The following is a 20037-nucleotide window of genomic DNA, read 5'->3' on the forward strand; positions in this document are numbered from 1 at the left end:
TGTAGTGATTCTTGTATATACTAAATTCATCCAAATTGATCAGATCCATAATTACATAGGTTCTTGTACATGCTAAGTTTCAAAATAGAACAGAACCCTAATTTCGTAGGTTCTTGTAAATGTTATTATCAAAATAGAGTAGGATCTAATTTCGTATGTGCTTGTATATGCTAAGCTTCAACCAAATAGGACAATCCTTAATTGTAGTCATTCTTGTATATACTAAATGCAACAAAATAGAACAGATCCATAAATTTTAGGTTCTTGTACATGCTACGATTCAAAATAGAACAGAACCCTAATTTCTTAGGTTCTTGTACATGCTAAGCTCCAACCAAATAGGACAATCCCTAATTGTAGTGATTCTTGTATATACTAAATGCAACCAAATAGAACAGACCCATAATTTTATAAGATCTTGTACATGCTAAGTTTCAAAATAGAACAGAACCCTAATTTCGTAGGTTCTTGTAAATGTTATTATCAAAATAGAACAAAACCCTAATTTCGTAGGTTCTTTTATATGCTAAGTTTCAACCAAATAGGACAATCCTTAATTGTAGTGATTCTTGTATATACTAAATGCAACCAAACAGAACAGATCCATAATTTTTAGGTTGTTGTACATGCTCAATTTCAAAATAGAAGAGAACCCTAATTTCGTATGTTCTTGTACATGCTAATTTTCAAAATAGAATAGGACCCTAATTTCGTATGTTCTTGTATATGCTAAGCTTCAACCAAATAGGACAATCCTTAATTTTAGTGATTCTTGTATATACTAAATGCAACCAAATAGAACAGATCCATAATTTTATAGATTTTCCTATATGCTAAGGTTCAACCAAATAGGAGAATTCTTTATTTTATTGGTTCGTGTATAGAATGAGAGTTTACACCCAATAGGCCAGATCCACAACTTTATAGGGTCTTGTACATGCTAAGTTTCACAAAAAGAACAGAACTCTAATTTCGTAGGTTCCTGTATATGCTAAGCTTCAACCAAATAGGACAATCCTTAATTGTAGTGATTCTTGTATATACTAAATGCAACCAAATAGAACAGATCCATAATTTTATAGATTTTCCTATATGTTAAGTTTCAACCAAATAGGACAATCCTTAATTGTAGTTTTTCTTGTATATACTAAATGCAAGCAAATAGATCGGATCCACAATTTTATAGGATCTTGTACAGGCTATATTTCAAAATAGAACACAAAACTAATTTCGTAGGTTCTTGTACATGATAAGCTTCAACCAAATACTACAATCCTTAACTTTAGTAGTTCTTGTGTATACTAAATTCAACCAGTTAGAACAGATCCACAATTTTATTGATTTTTCTATATGCTAAGTGTCAACCAAATAGGAGAATTCTTAATTTTACTGGTCCTTGTATATAATGAGACTCCACCAAAAAGGACAGATCCACAATTTTATAGGTTCTTGTACATGCTATGTTTCAAAATAGAACAGAACATAAATTTCGTAGGTTCATGCATATGCTAAGCTTCATCCAAATAGGCCAATCCTTAATTGTAATGATTCTTGTATATACTAAATGCAACCAAATAGAACAGATCCATAATTTTATAGATTTTTCTATATGCTAAGGTTCAACCAAATAGGAGAGTTCTTTATTTTATTGGTTCGTGTATAGAACGAGTTTCCACCCAATAGGCCAGATCCACAATTTTATAGGTTCTTGTACATGCTAAGTTTCAAAATAGAACAGAAAACTAATTTCGTAGGTTCTTGTAGATGCTAAGCTTCAACCAAATAGGACAATCCTTAATTGTAGTGATTCTTGTATATACTAAATGCAAGCAAATAGAACAGGTCCATAATTGTATAGGTTCTAGTACATGCTAAGTTTCAAAATAGAACGAAACCCTAATTTCGTAGGTTCATGTATATGCTAAGCTTCAACCAAATAGGATAATACTTAATTGAAGTGATTCTTGTATATACTAAAGTCAACCAATTAGAACAGATCCATAATTTTATAGATTTTTCTATATGCTAATTTTCAACAAAATAGGAGAATTCTTAACTTTACTGGTTCTGGTATATAATGAATTTCAACCAAATAGGACAATCGTTAATTTCACTGGATACTGTATAAGTTAAATTTCAAACGAATAGGGTATTCCTTAATTTTACTGTTTCTTGTACATACTAAATTTCAACCAAATTGAACAGATTCATACTTATATGGGTTCTTTTGCATGCTAAGTTTCAAAATAGAAAAAAATCCTAATTTCGTAGGTCCTTGCATATGCTAAGCTTCAACCAAATAGGACAATCCTTAATTGTAGTGATTCTTGTATATACTAAATGCAACAAAATAGAACAGATCCAAATTTTTATAGATTTTTCTATATGCTAAGTTTCAACCAAATAGGAGAATGATTAATTTTATTGTTTCGTGTATAGAATGAGTTTCCACCCAATAGGCCAGATCCACAATTTTATAGGTTCTTGTACATGCTAAGTTTCAAAATAGAACAGAAAACTAATTTCGTAGGTTCTTGTACATGCTAAGCTTCAACCAAATAGGACAATCCTTAATTGTAGTGATTCTTGTATATACTAAATGCAACCAAATAGAACAGATCCATAATTTTATAGATTTTCCTATATGTTAAGTTTCAACCAAATAGGACAATCCTTAATTGTAGTGATTCTTGTATATACTAAATGCAACCAAATAGAACAGATCCATAATTTTATAGATTTTTCTATATGCTAAGGTTCAACCAAATAGGAGAATTCTTAATTTTATTGGTTCGTGTATAGAACGAGTTTCCACCCAATAGGCCAGATCCACAATTTTATAGGTTCTTGTACATGCTAAGTTTCAAAATAGAACAAAACCCTAATTTCGTATGTTCTTGTATATGCTAAGCTTCAACCAAATACTACAATCCTTAATTTTAGTGGTTCTTGTGTATACTAAATTCAAACAATTAGAACAGATCCATAATTACATAGGTTCTTGTACAGGCTATGTTTCAAAATAGAACAGTACCCTAATTTCGTATGTTCTTGTATATGCTAAGATTCAACCAAATACTACAATCCTTAACTTTAGTGGTTCTTGTGTATACTAAATTCAACCAATTAGAACAAATCCATAATTTTATAGATTTTTCTATATGCTAAGGTTCAACCAAATAGGAGAATTCTTAATTTTATTGGTTCGTGAATATAATGAGTTTCCACCCAATAGGCCAGATCCACAATTTTATAGGTTCTTGTACATGCTAAGTTTCAAAATAGAACAGAAAACTAATTTCGTAGGTTCTTGTAGATGCTAAGCTTCAACCAAATAGGACAATCCTTAATTGTAGTGATTCTTGTATATACTAAATGCAACCAAATAGAACAGATCCATAATCTTATAGATTTTCCTATATGTTAAGTTTCAACCAAATAGGACAATCCTTAATTGTAGTGATTCTTGTATATACTAAATGAAACCAAATAGAACAGGTCCATAATTTTATAGTTTCTTGTAAATGCTAAGTTTCAAAATAGAACGAAACCCTAATTTCGTAGGTTCTTGTATATACTAAGCTTCAACCAAATAGGACAACCCTTAATTGTAGTGATTATTGTATATACTATTTGGAACCAAATAGAACAGATAATTAATTTTTAGGTTCCTGTACATGCTAAGTTTCAAAATAGAACAGAACCCTAATTTCGTATGTTCTTGTATATGCTAAGATTCAAAATCGAACAGAACTCTAATTTCGTAGGTTCTTGTATATGCTAAGCTTCAACCAAAAAGGACAATCCTTAATTGTAGTGATTCTTGTATATACTAAATTCAACCAATTAGAACAGATCCATAATTTTATAGATTTTTCTATATACTAAGTTTCAACCAAATAGGAGAATTATTAACTTTACTGGTTCTGGTATATAATGAATTTCAACCAAATAGGACGATCGTTAATTTCATTGGATACTGTATAAGTTAAATTTCAAACTAATAGGGTATTCCTTAATTTTACTGTTTCTTGTACATACTAAATTTCAACCAAATTGAACAGATTCATAATTATATGGGTTCTTTTGCATGCTAAGTTTCAAAATAGAACAAAATCCTAATTTCGTAGGTCCTTGCATATGCTAAGCTTCAACCAAATAGGACAATCCTTAATTGTAGTGATTCTTGTATATACTAAATGCAACAAAATAGAACAGATCCATAATTTTATAGATTTTTCTATATGCTAAGTTTCAACCAAATAGGAGAATGATTAATTTTATTGTTTCGTGTATAGAATGAGTTTCCACCCAATAGGCCAGATCCACAATTTTATTGGTTCTTGTACATGCTAAGTTTCAAAATAGAACGGAAAACTAATTTCGTAGGTTCTTGTACATGCTAAGCTTCAACCAAATTTCGATATGTTTGGATGTTTTTGTGAAATTTCCGTACTTTGCTGTACTTATCACTCCAGAGTTATTCTCATAAATTTTCACAGAGTTACCGTCTAGATTTACATTGACGATCTTCATTATTTCTCTAATAAACATTATTTCACTCACCGCTTGAGGATGACGATTGTGCCTTCCTGGATGCTGTGTTCACCCTTGTTCAATTTGTTGCAGTTGATCGGCTTGTTCAGATAATCCTTATGCCAGCGATTCCAGAAATGTCGTTTGAGTTGTTGGATGTGTTGCCATTTGGAGAGCCGGTTGGATGAAGCGTCCCTGAAATCTCGCTCATTAATGGATCACCAACGAGGAAATGGCCGGGAGAGAGGACTAGGAGATCATTTGGGTTGGTGGATATGGGAGTTAGCGGCTGTGAATTGAGGATTAATTGTATTTCAGTTATGAGAGTATTGAATTGTTCAAACGTGAGCAGTTCGTTGCCGTTGTCATAGACGAAATCCGACTAAACAAAGCGATAAGATAGCGAAATTCCAAGCGCCTAAGCATGAATGACCATCGTATTACATCCGGTCACTCTATCCGTTCTCAGAAATATACGATCGAAGCCTTTTCCCACTCCCACGAATAAAAAAATTTAAATACTCCCCCTAAAATTATCCCAGTTTGTCTTGAATAGTTACGCCTAAAGCTCGGAAGTGTATGAAAACAGGCGTTCTTTTTTTCTTAAATTTCTTTTTTTATTTACGTAACACCGTCGTCGGTGGCGTTTAAATGATTTGACCGCTGCCTCCCACAGCCCACCAAAGTGCGGGGAATGAGGGGAGATGAAGCGCCATTCGATTTGCTTATCAGCTAGGAATGCGGTTACTTTTTCTTAGTGGTCGTCTGATTGTAGTAGATCGTGAAGTTCTCGTAATTTATGGTTTGCAGCAATGAAGTTGGTGCCGTTATCAGAATGGATGTTAGAGCAAAACGAGCGATAAACCTACGAAGAGCGGCGATGAAAGTGCCGCGTAAAAAATTTAACAATTGACAAAAAAATAAAAAAACTTGTCGATGTCCAAACAGGAGAACGAGTTCTATCTTTTCACTCGATTTACAATAAAATAGTATTTGCGGTTAGCGAAGATAAACTTCTTAATGTTCAGGCTAAAACGGATTTATTCAGACTGACTTGGATAATTTTCAAGGGAGTATTTATATTCTTTATTCGTTGGAGTTGCAGAAGACTTTGGTCGTACTTATCATATATTTCTGAGAACGGCTAGAGTGACCGAATGCCAGCCAGACGGCTGAGAACAAATGCTACCCGGATGGTCACACGTGATAAGGCGCTTGCAATTTTAACTTATCGCATAGTTAGTAGAATTTCACCTGTGACACACGCCACGTTTATGGGCAGCTGGTCTCGTTTCCCTGATTCCAGTTGCAAGGGGTTCGGCACTTTCTTGCTCGCTAGGTGCATAGGTCAGTCAGTTGTGCTCCTTTTCAAGAACGTGAACGTCGGCGTCTCGAATGTGATCATGGAAGGGGCAGATTGTTAAGGCTCAGCGCGTTTATTTGCGCCCCTAAGTGACATAGCCTGTCAAGCATCGTGACCTGGTCGTGGTTTTGTCGTTCGGTATCCGTTACGGTTCTTTCTGCGCAGACCGCAATCCGTACCGTCTCGAGGTCGAATTTCGTGTACCCAATCAGCCATTCGAGTTAGATTTTCTAGTTTCGCATCTTTCGTGGCGGCCAAGGCGTGCTGGACGTGAACCGGTAGCCAGCTCGTTCAGAGCGTGAGGATGAAGTGGTCTGGTATTGAAGGTGTAACGATCTTTTTCGTGTGCCGGGAACATTGGGTCCTGTCTCCCATTTCTTGCGCACTCTTGCACCATCTGAGTCAGCGAGTCTTGTGCTAATTTCCTTTCTTAAACGTTCGTATCGTCTTGTCGCTGGCGTACAATATGTCGTACAATATGTCTTCAATCTGATTCTGATATCATGGCTTTTGATAACTTTTACTGGCAAAAGAGAAAGCACAAATGTTCCACCACAATAGTTTATTGATAATAAAGGTGGGATTACATTGGGAAAATAAAGATGGGATTACATTTCATTTTACTTTTTTCTATATAATGTATTTTATTTGGTGAAATAAGCGTTCGATGAGAACTTGTCGAACTGCAAACCCTTCTTTTAATTATCAGTATAGTTAATTGGTAGGAATGTCTTCGTATTTGTCGCGTGGATCATCGACCTCGGGAAATTTTACGCAATTTCAGAACAAGAATAGCAAATTGTCATGTCTATCTTCGTGTTCCCGATCTACGATTAACCTCCGCATTGTACCTAAGGTTAATAGAGATATATAGAATTTCAAGGTAGATTAAGCCGCACGGTGTATAAATTGAATAAACGTACAATACGATTAAATACATATTTCGTAAAATTAAAGTTGGAAAAGATTAAATTAGACTTTTGTTTTTGCTTTATTTGCACTTTTTGATAAAAGGTTGTGGCGGATGGGGTATGGAGATTTGGGTATATTGATAATAGAAATAATCAGGATGCTTGCTGTTGCAACCGTCCAATGTATTTCAAATCAATTACTTAATTAACTGATAACGTCGATAGACGTTCGTACAGGAGATTTTAACCAGCTGAAATAAATCGCTTGCGGATACTCGATAAAGACTCGTAAATGCTCTCGCGTCTCGATAATCGCCTACAAAATGATTACTCGAAATTATTCGTAACTCACTAGCGCTCGTGATCGTGTCCGATTTATTTATACTGCTCGGGGGAGAGTCAGAGCGGCGACATTGTTTTACCCGGAGTTTGTTTATCATTGCGTTTCATGCGTCAAGGCGGTGTCAATGTCCCGAGGCAAAACAACGACATGAGTCGCTCTCGCTTCGCTTCGTCCTATGACTCATGTGTCGCCACAAAGTCATAGGAGATTTTCTTATTTTGCAAGAACTTTGCAAAGTAAATGCTCGATACGCGATCTTAAGATTAAGATTAATTTCCCGAAGACTAGAAGTAACCCACGTTCGACTATTCTACGGCTTGTCACGGCAGCCAAGATGAAACCATGGTTCGTCACAGAAAAACAAGGTGTTTAATGCGTGATTTCCCTTCTTCTATCTGATTAAATTCAAAAAACGCAAATTTCCACGAATCAATTTTCCTTTAGTTTTCAAATTGGCCAGGTGCGAAATTGCAGTAGTATTTTGCATTACATTTTTGTGCTTAACGCGCAATGTACAGTTCCTGTAAATCTCATTCTCAGTAATTGTGTACAGAGGTAGTTTCTAATTTCTATACAAATCACGTAATTACAAAATATATTGTTGCGCCGGAGTTATTCGCTGCACTACATGACATTTACTTATTTACAGTATTTACGTATATAGCATGTAGCGACTCTAGCGGAAATGAGTGTCCGGCTGCGTGTTGGTGCAAGGTGGCGGTAAGCGTTGGTATAGCAGTTTCTTTAACTTCTTATGGAAATAGAATTGATTAACCGTCTGTTCTTGATTTGAATACATTTCACACGCGATTTAGAAGTCGTAAGGACAAAGATTGACTTTTAAATAACTATTCTGTGATTTTTTTTTACATTTTACACTCGACCACCGTTTCCGACTACTCAACTGGTTCTACGTATGGTTTTCCTCTTTTCTTAGGGCAGAATAATATACGTCATAAATATTCAGATGAAAAAATCGGCGTACTTAAAAAGTCGGCGTGGCTGTCGAAGAGTTACTCGAACTAACTGAACGACAGTCGAAGATTCCTATTTCGAAATTCGGAGGCGTTTCGGTTTCTATGTCCGTATGAATAAAAAACAGTGCATTGTTATTTCTCGACAATAGGTCAGTAATCTCGGAGCAATAGTATCCTTTGACAAAATCGAGCGATTTTCCACTCTGGAGTCGTACAATTCACGTATCATATCATTGTAGGAGAAGTCTCTTGCAAAGCAATATACTAATCTTAATGAAATTTACAATTTTTCAAACCGCTAAAATTACGAAGAAATAATAGCTTATTATTACTTATTACTCTTAAAGCTTACCTGTTCGCTTTATCTAAAGGGAACTGAAGAAAAGTACCAACTGTTGGCCCTAAACTGCTTACGTTTACTTCAGAAAATTTTACAGTAAAAACGGCCAATTCCGTACTCTGACACATTATAAAGTTTTATGGATTTACGATAAACCGAGCAGTTTTTACTCACATGCAAAAGCCCATGTTCGCCGGTCAAAATAAAGCAAATAAGCATCGGCAGCTGTCTTTGAAGCTGGCGATGCAGAGAAATTCCATTTCATGCATTCCATATGATGTATCTTTCTTTTCTTTCTTGAGCTTCTTCTGGAAATAGACTTAATTATCGGACGTTACAAATATTACCCCAAAAAGATACAACATAGCTATCTACATGTTAATTCGCAATAAAGTTAGAAAAATTTTTAAGTGCAAATTAAATAAATAAAAAAATATATTGATTTGTTTTTCCTTTTGTTTCTTTGGATATCTGTAAAATCAACTGCATTTGCTCTTTTTTCTTTTCTCTGAAGTATTGTTCACTATCATGTATACAATATTTGGAATTTGGAACGCTACTTGATGCGAATTCTCAACTAAATAGCGACCGGTTGACATCGCGAATCTTGAATGAGTTAACGATCAAGGTGGAGGTAATTTGAATATATCGAGTGTTAGTATGGTTTGATACTTTATTTTATACTTTTAGTATACACGAAGAGTTTGACATTCTGATCACGACGGTTGTACGATCTTGTTGAGACTAAATACAATGTAGTATCACACGAACGGTACGGCACTCTGATGAAGACTATCATAAGATGTTCTTACTCCCCCACCAGCAGCTTCGTCTCCTCCGTACATCCTAACTTTTCGTCCCTGGGTTTTCTCTGGTTCACCTGTACTTTCGGGAATGCATATCCTCTGGTATTGCTAATTGTTTACCTTTCGCCCTGACCCATCGAGCACCTAGGATGTTTTTTAGCCTTTTAATGAGGTCAATAATGAGACCAATGACGAAAATGTAGACGAGTACTGTCTATTCAGTGGATAACTCACCCTGATTCTTCTTTCATTGGGAAGTTTCCGAAAACACTGAGTTATAGTGGAAGTAGAATGTTACGTCGCGCGAGATGATCCGTGCGACGTCCCTCTCGGTCTGGCCGCCAATGCCTACCCCTCGTTACGCTGACCCGCAATAAACCCAAGTAACCACCATAAACCGAATCTTTTTAGCTTAACTTCTATTCACATAAGTATTTTCGGTTTACGGATGGTCCTTTGAACGGTCCTTGGGTTTGTTGCACGCTTTTGCTAATTATGGAGAAAGCAGATGTGCCCCGCGAAATAGCTGGTTTTTCCCAGGAACAAGGACACCCATGAGCCGCATCTGCAGGAGACTTTCTCTTCGTATTTTGTTTATTAACATTGGCTATAACCAATGAGCATCGCCGATCGTTACTCTCACTTTTCTACCGAAAAGTGTGAACAACGAATCTGCGTTCTTAGTTCAAAAAGGGTACACCCACATCGATCTTTCCTCCTAAATAGTACGAGATGGGTCTGATACTGCTCTTACACTCCTCGGACAGTCAAGTCTGCTATTCTAACAAGTTCTCGGCATTCGACGCGCCAACTCTATCAACCCTCGAGTCAATCATTATACTTTCCGAAACGACCAAGTCAAACGATACGACGAAGTCAAATCATTTCTGTCTACGTTCTAAGTGTTGTAATTTGGTGTAAATATATTTATATTATATAACTGTAGACTACTGTTGTACTCAACAACAAACTCCCCTATTAACCCAAAAGAAATAAAGGGATCGCCCTGCTCGTGGTGTCGATTCGTATAATCGTAACGGGAATTTACGACTCCCGTTGACGCGCTACAACGCGATCGCGTCTCCCCGCGACTGGACGAAAATACATAGAATGTTGCTAACAGTGTCTGATAATTTTGGAGCCAATTAAATCTGGACAGGGTGCAGGTTCTATGTGATCAGTTCTAACTACCCAAAGGACAATTAATATTTTCTTCATAATAAAAGTTTGTAATCCTCAAAGTTTTGCTCGTTTGGATTTAGCAGTTTGTGCTTCATAATGCCCCTCAGGAAAAACACACGGAGGAACCGCAGTGATAATAAGAAACGACATTAAACACCACCTACACAGCCAAGTTAGTAAAGAACACATACAAGCAACTACCTTGCCTTCGTAATTCTGTTCAGCGGTCCCTCCCCGAGTTCAATATGTTCAGTTGGAGTGTGTTAAATCGCAGGCCCATTTGCTGGACACTGGTATCATCGGTAAGTGCCATCGACCGTGATAAGATCCAAACGACGTGACAGGAATCGAGCGAAGGTCAATGCTTGGGCTTCCACCGAACCTTAGGGTTATCTGGTGCACGGGGTACGTCACGTAGGTTTGTTAGTTCTTTCGCGAGATCGCGATTACTTTCGTTCTGGGCGATCCGCGGTTTTTCTTCCATAGTCTGATTTTAGGGCTCCTTTTCCATAGTAGCCTCATTTCTTTTCTTTCGTTCCAAGTTAGACAAATGTATCTTTGATACGGAATGTTGCCAATAGGGTTGCGAATTATTGTACGATGTTTGTATTGATCGATGTAATTGTTGTGTGTGAGATACATGTTGCGTTGTGTGGGAGATAGATACTGCGTCGCGTAAGCTTTGTTTTACGTTTGTAAAGATTCGTGAAATCGCTGCGTTGGAGATATATGTTTCGCAGTTAAGCTACGAAACAGCTATCTCTTTACGCAGGCCCATGATCACGTAAAGTCAGAACTCGACATTCTTGCTAACAGGTTGAATGTCGAGACCGATGCATAATGTTAAATACATCATGGGCGGATCTCGTGCGTAGTCACCTCCTCGTGGTGAGACCTGGTAATTGGCATCGTTTTCCAAAAATTAATCAGTTGATTAATCTTTGGAAAACGATACCAAGCGAAGAACTACGCACCAGCCCAGTTTGAGTCACCAAAAGCCGCGAAAAGAATTTTGCATGATCTAGACTGGACTGCAACGTGGGACAACATTTTACAGCGTTGGACTCCGTGGGACAGCGTTCAACAACGTTGTGGAGAGTTGGAAAACCATTCGACTGGGTTGGATATCGTTGGAGAGCGTTCCACAACGTTCTGGAGTGTTGGAAAAATTCTTCGGGATTGGACATCGTTGGAGAGCCTTCCACATCGTTGTGGAGGGTTGGAAAATCATTCTACGTAATTGGAAATCGTTGGATAGCCTTCCACAATGTTGTGGTGTGTTGGAAAAGCATTCTACGTGATTGGAAATCGTTGGAGAGCCTTCCACAACGTTGTGCAGGGTTGGAAAATCATTCTACGTAATTGGAAATCGTTGGATAGCCTTCCACAATGTTGTGGTGTGTTGGAAAATCATTCTACGTGATTGGAAATCGTTGTATAGTCTTCCACAACGTTGCGGAGGGTTGGAAAGTCATTCTACGTTATTGGAAATCGTTGGACAGCCTTCCACAACGTAGTGGAGGGTTGGAAAACCATTCTACGTGATCGCAAATGGTTGGAGGGCATCCACAATGTTGTGGAGGGTTGGAAAACCATTCTACGAGATTCTACATCGTTTTTTTTTTTTTTAATTTTATTTTGGTTATTTTACAATTTGTCCTTGCGGACATTTGGTAAAGTGTTATATCTTGTTGGTGAAGAAAAAAAAAATATATAAATAAAAAATAATATAGCATGTGGGCGGCTACCCCCAGCGGGGTGCCAGCTTCGTTTTTTCTAAGTTATATCTTTTATGAGGTCTATTGGGTGTTTCCTTTTTAGTCTTCTTGCGATGTTTGTTGTGTTGCACGTTTCAGCTGCCAGCTGGTTCGGGTGTGTTTCTATTCTTGTTCTGTATCTTGTTGCGAATCTGGTAATCTCCTCCTTGACCGTTGATATTCCGAGGTCTTTCCTTATGTCCTCGTTTCTAACGTACCACGGGGCGTTTACCATTGTTCTAAGGATTTTGGCTTGGATTGTTTCTATTTTGTTTATGTGGCTCATTGCTGCTGTTCCCCATAGTGGAATTCCGTATGTCCAGATTGGCTTTATGATTATTTTGTATATTTTCAGTTTGTTTTCTGTGCTTAGTTTGGATTTTCGGCTTGTTAGCCAGTGCATTTGTCTCCTTGCTATCTGTATCTTGTCTATTATTGATTTGATGTGCTGTTTCCATGTGAAGTGTGTATCTATGTGAAGTCCAAGGTATTTGACTTGCCTTGTTTGTGTTATTTGCGTGCCGTTCAGGAAGATGTTTGGTGATATCTGTTTTCTCAATGTGAATGTAATGTGGTTGCATTTGTCATGGTTAGCTTTGATTTGTTTGTCCTGTAGCCACTTTTCTATTTTTGTGATGTGCTCTTGTAGTATTGTGGCTGCTGTTACAGGGTTAGTGTGCCTGACTAGCACGGCTGTGTCGTCTGCGAATGTCAGTATTTTGCTATTGGTAGTTGCTGGAATGTTGGCCGTGTATAGTGTGTATAGTATGGGTCCTAGGACGCTTCCTTGTGGAACACCTGCTTTGATGTCTTTTGCTTCGGAGTGTGCGTCCTTGATTTTTACTGTGAAGGTTCTGTTGCTTATGTATGATTTTATTATTTGGTATATTTTTTCCGGGAATTGTTTCTTGATTGTTTGTATTAGGCTTTCGTGGTTTATTTTGTCGAAAGCTTTCTCTATGTCCATGAATAGGGCTGTACAATATTGTTTGTTTTCTATTGTGTGTATTATTTCGTTGACAAGCCTGTGCATTTGTTCTATGGTGGAGTGTTTATTTCTGAATCCAAATTGATGGTCTGGTATTAATTTTTCCTTCTCTATTATTGGTTTTAGTCGGGCGTATATTGCTTTTTCTAGTATTTTGGAGAGCACGGGGAGTAGTGATATTGGTCTGTAGGATGTTGCTTCATGTGGGTCTTTGCCTGGTTTGGGTAACATTATGATTTGTGCCTCCATAATGTAGGATGATATTGTATTCTTAGTATTGCATTGAATATTATTGTAATTAGCCGTATCGCTTTTGGAGGGAGGTTTTTCAATATTTTGCCATTGATTAGATCGATTCCTGGTGCTTTGTTGTTTTTTGTTTTTTCTATTATGTTTCTTATTTCTTGTGCTGTTGTTTTGGGTATGGTGTATTGCTTGTCGATTGCAGTGCTAGTGGCTATCGCGTCGTCGTCCGTATGGCTGTTCTGGTTGCTGTTATTGATGTTGTGTGGTGTAAATGTGTTGCATAGGTGGATGGAAAATTCTTCGGCTTGCTCTTCGTTGCTTCTTGCCCATGTGTTGTCTGCTTTTCTGATTGCTGGGACTGGTTTTATCGCCTTCTTTATTTTTTTTTTTGTGGCTTTCCATAGTGAGTAGTTGTAGTTCTCGTGTGCAAATAGTGACTCTATGAACTTTGTGAATTCGTCGTTGTTGTGCTCTTTTATTTCGTTTTTTATTTCCTTTGCGAGTTTGTTTAGGTGTTTTTTGTTTTCTTTTGTTCTATGTTTTTGCCATTTTGCTTTCGCTTTTCTTTTATCTCTAATTTTTTCGAGGATGTCTGATGGGATTTGTTTTGTTGGTCTAGTGGTAGTTGCTGGTTTTGTGGTTGCCCGTGCTGCCTCTTGTATAGTTTTTGTAAGTGTTGTTACAGCTTGTTCGATGTGTTGGGGCGTTTTCAGTGGGATGTTGCAGTTGATTTTGCTTTCAATTATTTCTTTGAAGGTTTGCCAATTAGTGGATTTCTTGCATAGCGTCTCTGAGTTGTTGTAGAGTATTGGCTTGTTTCTGTATGTTATTATTATGGGTGTATGGTCGGAGCTAAGCTCGAGGCTGGATGCTATATTTATTTTATTTCCGTTTAATCCCTTTGTGACTGCAAAGTCGAGTAGGTCAGGGATTTTGCTCAGGTCTGTCGGCCAGTATGTCGGTCTTCCTGTGGATAATATATTGAGATTGTTTTTCCTGATGTGTTTTTCCAGGGTTCTGCCTCGAGGTGTAGTGATTCTTGATCCCCATGTTGTGTGCTTTGAGTTGTAGTCTCCTGCTGCGATAAACTTGTCGCCTAGTTGTTGGAAGTATTCTTCCCACATTTGTGCTGTAATTTTGTGTCGCGGTGGTGCATATACTGCTGACAGCTGTAGACGGTTGCTGCTAGTTTGTACGGTAACGGTAGTTGCTTGTATGTGTTCTTTACTAACTTGGCTGTGTAGGTGGTGTTTAATGTCGTTTCTTATTATCACTGCGGTTCCTCCGTGTGCTTTTCCTGAGGGGTGCTTGGTATCGTATATGGTATAGTGCGGTATTTTTGTGTAGCTTTTTGTTGTGAAATGCGTCTCTGATACGAGTAGTTTGTCTATGTTGTTGTGGTATAGGAATGCTTTGGTTTCAATGGCCCTTTGTTGTAGGCCGTTAGAGTTCCAGGCAGCTATTTTTAATATGTCCGTTTTTACTTTTTGCTTAGCATGGTTGTTATCAGTTGTATCATAGCTGTGATTTGTAATGATTGCTGTTTGAATGCTTCGTTTAGTTCGCTTATCGTTCTTGTTAACATGTCGGTGCTTTTGATGGATTGTTTTAATAGTTCTTTTATTTCTGTAGCGTCGTTGGTGTTATTGTTGTGGTTTTGGTTGGCTACGGGTGTTACTTCCTTGGTTGCTTGCGCGTAGCTTCGACTGCCAGTAGTGTTGATATTGTTGTGGTTGTTGTTCATTACGTACTGTACTTTTATTGGTGTCTCAGCTTCTGCCCTGTCTTGTTGTATGTGGTGGTAGTTATATGTCCTGCTTCTAAGCGGCGGAAACAATTTACGTTGGAGTATTTTTCTGGCTGGGCAGCCTTTGTAGCTGGCTGGGTGGTTTCCGTTGCAGTTGTAGCACTTTACCTCGTTTATTTTTCCCGTATATGGGCAGTAAGTTGTCAGGTGCTTTTCTGCGCATTTGACGCACACCGGGTTTCTGTTGCAGTAATTTTTTGTGTGCCCATATTGTTGGCACCGCATGTATTGAGGTATGTCTTTTTTTTGTCTGGGTGGTTCAACCGTGATTATTGTGTTTAAGATTTGTTTAATGTCATAGATTTCCTTGTTGTTTTTGTTCGGTTCTAGTTCTATTAGGAACAGCGGTAGTGGTTGTTTGGTACCAAATCTCGTTATGTTGTTTATTGCCCTTACCTGGTGTCCGATTTTGGCTAGTTCGTCGCATATGTTGCTTGTGTTTGTTCTTGGGTGTAATCCTCTGATTACTACCTTGTAGCTTTTATCCGATTTCAATTGGTAGGTGTGGTACCCGGCGTTTTTTTCTTTTAGCACTTTTACCACTTTTCTGTAGGTTTCTGGGGCGTTGATTAGCACTTTTACCTGGTCCAGTTTTAATTGTTTTATTGAGTAGTTTTCTTTGCCTGCCGTATTGTTTAGCAGTTCGAGGAGGGGGTCTATTACTTGTCCATCGATGTATATTGGTGGTAGTTTGGCGTTGTGTTTTGGTTTTTCCGTTGTTTCTGGTTCCTTCTCTTGTGGTAGTATGCTGAAGGGGTTTTGTAGTGAGATTTCTTGGAGCCACTGCTTACTTTCTGTTTCTGCAGCCCTCCTAGTATTTGCGTTTGTTGTAATTTTTCTTCTTTTGCTGGGTTAGATCGGGTAAGATGTAAAAATAATTTCTGTAAGTCTCACGTGTTGTTAATGGTGATAAATAAATATATACTAGATAACTGTAGACTACAGTTATTCCAACACAATCACCCCTATTATCGTAACTGAAATCAGGGCATCGCCCTGCTCGCGGTGTCGATTCGTACTTCGTAACGGGAATTTACGACTCCTGTTGACGCGTCTCAAAGCGAACGCGTCTCCCCGCGACTGGACGAAAATACAATTTCCTTAAGTTAACTTATGCTGTTTATGATATTGCAAAGAAATAAATCATAATATATTCATTAATTAAACAAAGAAATGCTATTACTTGTAAGAACCTATAGTGACTGGCGAGAAATATCACAATTATAGTTTATATTTGGAATTTATTTCACAACAAATACACAGAGCTACATGATAAACAACAGAAAAAATATATAAATTTACTAACTTTTAAATCTTACTTATTAAATATAATCATATCTATACATCGAGTAACACGACATGTATCTATATATCTATTCTACGTATCTATGTGTAACAACAACAATTGTCTAACAAATTTTCAAAGCGTTGATAATTGAAATGATAAAAACTTTCTACTTTTAATACTAGATCAACCAAATTTAGATACGTTAATGAAAGAAGAATTTTGAAAATCAATTAAGGGATATGATACATAACAATAGATACAATAGAGAACAATTGCAACATGATAGAAATTGATACAGTGTTTAACAATGTTTTAAATACATTTCATTATCGGAAATTAATTGTCCCACTGTCGGCCGGGTGCAATCAATATCAGCACAAAGTCTTCTGCCGCTGTACCGTCGATACCATTATACAAGTGTATATGGTGCTCCTCTTCTTCGCCGATAGTCGGCATTCTCATTATCGGCCGTCTGGTACGTTGTTGAAATCTCTGTTTGGGTCGAATGTAAAATTAAATACCATTATTCATTATTCCTTTAACTATCGTTAAAGAATATAAATGATAATATATGAAATGATATTCTATCTAAATTAATTTTCTTTTAAAGAAATTTTTTCTGTAAATATATGTGTATAATAAGTATATTTCCAAAACTTATATTCATTCCACATATATTTTTGTTTTTATATTTAATTATTTAAAAGATCAAAAAATACTAAATAGTTAACTGATTAACTGAATTGATTTGTAAATGACAATTCTATGTGCCTATTCTTATTCCTTGCAGTAATGAAAATACAACAATTTTGTATGTTATTTTCATTGGTCTGTTTTTAAGAAATAATAAATATAATGGTAGTATGGTAGGATAGGAGAGTTTGTGCCATTACATTATTGGTTTTGAATTTCTTCCGAAGATATAAAGCTTTAAATTGAAAAAATAATAGTAAATTATGCAGAATAAAATTTGATGAAAATTTGATGTATAGTTCTAGAAATTTCGCGATAGCTGGATCAGAGAGCATTGTAGTTTCGAAGAAGATACAAGAAAAATTTTGAAGTGACATATCTCTTAAATGAATTTCACCTCTATTAAATCTGATGGTTTAATTATATGACAATTATTTTCTCAATGAATTCAAATAAATACAATGGCCATGACAAGTATTGACACATACTCTCATTTTTAAATGAAACGTTTAAATGACATACGAGTCGTATGAAATAGCCACAGTAAGTAGGGGATTAACCATTTTCCATGGAATTTCAACAATCTTAAGAACACTTACGTATCAAATCAAGTACAAAAGGAATCTTAAGAAATAGAATTCGCTACGTTTCGATTTCACAAATATTGAAATCTGCCAAAAAAGATTTCGAAAGAGCAATTAGGAGCGACAAGAACGGTTCAAGAATTTTTTCCGTGGTTACGCATATAAGTATATATGGAAAGGGAAACGGCAGAAATCGATGTCAAAGATACTGATGGCTATTTTTACACGGCGATACTTATCTTCTAGCGTGAAGGATGACGAATGAAATACCTACTTCGTGCAATGGATGAGGGTATTGCCAGCTTCGTGATATAATAGCGGAAGTTCTACGAGATGGTCGAGCCATGGGCATCGGTTCATCGCTGGACGTCAGTTCATCGCTGGGCGTCAGATCATCGCTGGGCGTCGGTTCAGCGATGAGCGTCGATTTAAGTAAGGTCGAGCCGTAAGTAGCCGAGAAGGGTCGTGGGAGAGGATTCGGCCTCACCTGCATAAGCGGCTGCACCAAGCAAGGCGGTTGAATACCCGGCTCCTCACTGAGTTGGGCGACCCACTGCTGGACCATGTTATGCATCTGCATTTCATTATTGTTTCGTATATCGTCGATTGTGTCTATTTGGAAACAATTGTATACCCTCGGATACAAGACGGAATAAAAGTGGCAGCTAAGTAGCACCAGGATGAAGTCGGCCAATACCTCAACGATGTTTAGCAATAACATGATCCAGTTATAGTTTATAGAGGTTACTATACCGTCTGTATTCTGTAAAAAGACAATGGTTCGTAGTCATTTATCAATTTATCATTTATCAATTTGTCATTTATCAATTTTGATAAATAACAAGAGATGTAAAAGACATGTAAACTGCGTAAAATTCTCGGAAGAATTAGAAAGAAGATATTAGTGTTAGAGAACAAAGATATATCACGATTATTCTTAAATAGATTGAAAAAGGAGAAAAAGGAGAAAAAGAAGATTCACTGGACAATCATAAACAAAAAAAAATTATAACATACTAGAAGTATATTATAAATGATGGTCTTTGCAATTTGTAATGGCATACGGTACTTTCATTTTATTAATGATTGATGTTACTTTAATTACGAGGTCATTAGCGACAATTACATTTGATTATTTACATTAATCTGGGTTATTAATCACCTTAGACTTTCTATAAATTTTGGCATTTTATGAACCTTTTTCGACTTTAAATATGGTAATTATCTTCAACAACGAATTTTAGTGCATATTATATTGTAAAATATATATTTACGATTTATAGATATATAATCTTTATTATCACTAGAATATAAAATATGGAATAATTTATTGTAATAATTAATATAGAATAATTTTTATTATATGGTATAATAAAATTATATATTTATTACTCAATATGTTTACGTTTATTATATATTTTTCAACAGATAAATAATAAATAGTTTTATTACACGTACGATTACATTTGTTTATGGAATATGTAATTTAACTAATGTATTAGTATTTAAAAACACATTAGTATAAATGTCTATCTTCATAAAAGATATAACTTGGAAAACACGAGGCTGGCACCCCGCTGGGGGTGGCCACCCACATGCTATATTTATTTTATTTTATTGTGCTATCGTCTATGGAGATGACATATTAAAATTTATAGATTTATTTTATATAGATTATTAAATAATGAAGAATTTAACTGAAGGAAAAGAAAACAAAAGTAACGTGAAAAATAGTAATTAACATTTCAGTAGTGCAACATAGTGTTCAGCAGAGAAAAAGAAATAGGAAAGGACAGTACCGGTGAAAGTACAGACAATACGTACGTTTGTGTAAATGTGAACGACGATCACAAATAAAGATGTTAGCGAAAGGGCAAAGCTAACGAGGTCGAATACCAGGAAAGCAATGGTAAATCCGGAAAATTTGTTGCGCGGCGTCCACAACGCATCAAAAATACCAGCAAGTCCTGTGAAACTGGCAACTACGCCTACGCACATCTGCAAACCTTGGCCGAGAGACTTGAAGGGCGACAGTAGAACGACGAATACCAAGGTAATCAAACCTGAGAAACATTAAAATCGATTTATATTATAATGTGTTTTAGCATGATAACAATTAAAGTATGATTCAATTAAGTTTTAATATATAAAAGTAAATCGTATATAGAGTTATATAAGTATAATAATAATATATTGGAATGTATATTTCATCGTGG

The 20037-nt window shown here is 36.5% G+C and overlaps 1 protein-coding gene across 1 annotated transcript; it reads right to left on the reverse strand.

Moving 5' to 3' along the window:
- Positions 1 to 16376: 16376 nt before the first annotated feature.
- On the reverse strand, positions 16377 to 18413 carry LOC132915605 (uncharacterized). Its single transcript, XM_060975433.1, has 2 exons — positions 18096 to 18413; positions 16377 to 17036 (listed from the first exon to the last, which is right to left on the reverse strand). The coding sequence occupies exons 1-2, from the start codon at positions 18399 to 18401 to the stop codon at positions 16881 to 16883; spliced, it is 462 nt and encodes a 153-aa protein (XP_060831416.1). The 5' UTR covers positions 18402 to 18413; the 3' UTR covers positions 16377 to 16880.
- Positions 18414 to 20037: the final 1624 nt, after the last annotated feature.

Source organism: Bombus pascuorum, unplaced genomic scaffold (assembly GCF_905332965.1).
Source record: "Bombus pascuorum unplaced genomic scaffold, iyBomPasc1.1, whole genome shotgun sequence".
Classification (NCBI taxonomy): domain Eukaryota; kingdom Metazoa; phylum Arthropoda; class Insecta; order Hymenoptera; family Apidae; genus Bombus; species Bombus pascuorum.

What these genes read in the sequence shown, in the direction of transcription:
- LOC132915605 (XM_060975433.1), bottom strand. Translation starts at nt 18,401, where the DNA reads ATGCAGATGCATAACATGGTCCAGCAGTGGGTCGCCCAACTCAGTGAG. An exon ending in ACCCTCATCCATTGCACGAA is followed by an intron (nt 17,037 to 18,095) that starts GTAGGTATTTCA and finishes CGACCCAAACAG; the next exon opens with AGATTTCAACAACGTACCAG.